The sequence below is a fragment of the Austrofundulus limnaeus genome, unplaced genomic scaffold (genome assembly GCF_001266775.1).
Source record: "Austrofundulus limnaeus strain Quisiro unplaced genomic scaffold, Austrofundulus_limnaeus-1.0 Scaffold139, whole genome shotgun sequence".
Taxonomy (NCBI): Eukaryota; Metazoa; Chordata; class Actinopteri; order Cyprinodontiformes; family Rivulidae; genus Austrofundulus; species Austrofundulus limnaeus.
Window position 1 is genome coordinate 547,321 of NW_013952541.1, and position 1,912 is coordinate 549,232.

Consider the following 1,912-nt stretch of genomic DNA (forward strand, 5'->3'; position numbering starts at 1 on the left):
CTGCACAAAATTTGAAGTCAATGAATTGTTTACATATTAAGTTTTACTATTAACATTACTGCATCTTTTAATTTGCCCTCAAAACAAGTCAGTTTTACCAAACTCCACCCATCTAAGATGCTCCACCTATATTCCAAACTTCGCCCACACCCACGAACCTCCACTAAATTATACTCCAAACTCTGTCAACCCACACCAAAGAACTACACCACTCTTTACAAACTCCGCCCACACCAAAGAACTACACCAATCAGTCTTTACTAACTCCGCCCACACCAAAGAACTACACCAATCAGTCTTTACAAATTCCATTGTTGCAGAGACCCCTACTTAAAAGTAAAAAACAGATGAGAAGCAGACAGGGAACCACAGCAAGCCTGATGATAACAGGGAACAGGTGTAAGTGGGCGGGGCCAGACAAACAAAATGTCAGAAACACAGAAAATAAGCATTAAAGCTTATCCTTGTAATTGGAAAAATAAAGGCAGTATTTTGACTTAATTTAGTGGTTTTGACTCTGATACCTTGAAACCAGTAATCAGCACATACCTGGTCTGGCCCGTACCTGGTCTGGCCCGTACCTGTAGTCAGAACTTTTACCTTTTTTATTTTTCCCTCCGTGCCTCCAGGTGGCACGGCGTCCAGGCAGAGGGGTTTCCGGGGATGCATCCGCTCCCTGCAGCTCAACGGCGTCACCCTGGACCTGGAGGAGAGGGCCAAGATCACGCCCGGGGTCCGGCCCGGCTGCCCCGGTCACTGCAGCAGCTACGGCTCGCTCTGTCAGAACCGGGGCCGCTGTGTGGAGCGAGTCAGCGGCTTCTACTGCGACTGCAGCGAGTCTGCTCACACCGGAGTCTTCTGCCACACAGGTACGCACATAATAAAGCTTCAGGTGAGTCCGTTTCTGAGCAAATTGTCTCTTCACAGGAATAAATATCAGGGCTGACATTCATTAACTCGTATCTAGAAGAACGCTCCAGCAGGTTTTAACGCTCGTTTGATGTGTTGGAGTTAATTTCAGTGAAATGTTGGGCGTTAAAGCAGCAACATCGACCTTTAAACCTTTCATTAGTTCAAGTCTCTCAGTGAAAAAGATCCTCTGAAACCTAACGAGTCCAGATATCTGCTGTTCCTGCAGCACTCATCTCCCACAGCTTCACCTCGCTCACTTTGTTTTTCCTCACCGAGTCACGCTGAGACACTYGCTGTTTGATATTTTCACAGAGCGAGCTGAAACTCTTGTTGGAAAATCAAAAGCAGGAACTAAAAATCTAAAAATACGTCCCGCCGTCAGAAGTTCTGTTTGTGTAATCTCATAATCAGACGCGTCGGGTTTTAACTTTCATCTTTTCCTCTGCGAAAAGTGTTTTTAAAAAGGCAATGAATCTTTTGTTCCTTGAGTGTTCCGCCCTCTGTTTACTCTCTTTAAGATTCTTTATTGAACTGTCAATTTTAAAATAATAAAATAAACTCGACAGAGCCAATCACTGTGCAGTTTAACTCAACATAAATCTGTAAATTCCAGCTGAAATAGAAAAATATTTGGAAGGTGAAACAGCTGTGAGAATTCTGGGTGTTGTTTAATCGATTTAAAAAAAACCCGCTGAAGTCTTTTGTTTAAAGACGACTCTCAGCTACTGCCACAGCAGGGCCTGTATTCATCAAACTTCTTAGAGCAGAGGAGCCCAAAGTGGGGCCCGCGGGCCAAATTTGGCCCGCCAAGCCATTTGATTTGGCCCACCAACTGTTGCCAAAGTTACAAGGTTGTAACCTGTTATCCTATAGAAACACAGTATTTCCATTGGTCAAATGACTATACAGTATAAAAGGGCTGAAGGTAGTTTTCATTCATGGTGCTGACATATCTTTGATTTATTAGGATTAAACATGAAACATGAAGTGACAACAAAAA

At 43.7% G+C, this 1,912-nt stretch overlaps 1 protein-coding gene across 1 annotated transcript in view; it reads left to right on the forward strand.

Moving 5' to 3' along the window:
- The window catches only part of LOC106522901 (contactin-associated protein-like 4), a gene marked incomplete at its 5' end in the record, with an annotated part of 112,209 nt that overhangs the window by 90,825 nt on the left and 19,472 nt on the right, over positions 1-1,912 (forward strand). Inside the window, 1 exon segment of the mRNA XM_014016138.1 lies at positions 630-869. Within this exon segment, the coding sequence (XP_013871592.1) occupies positions 630-869 (240 nt within the window).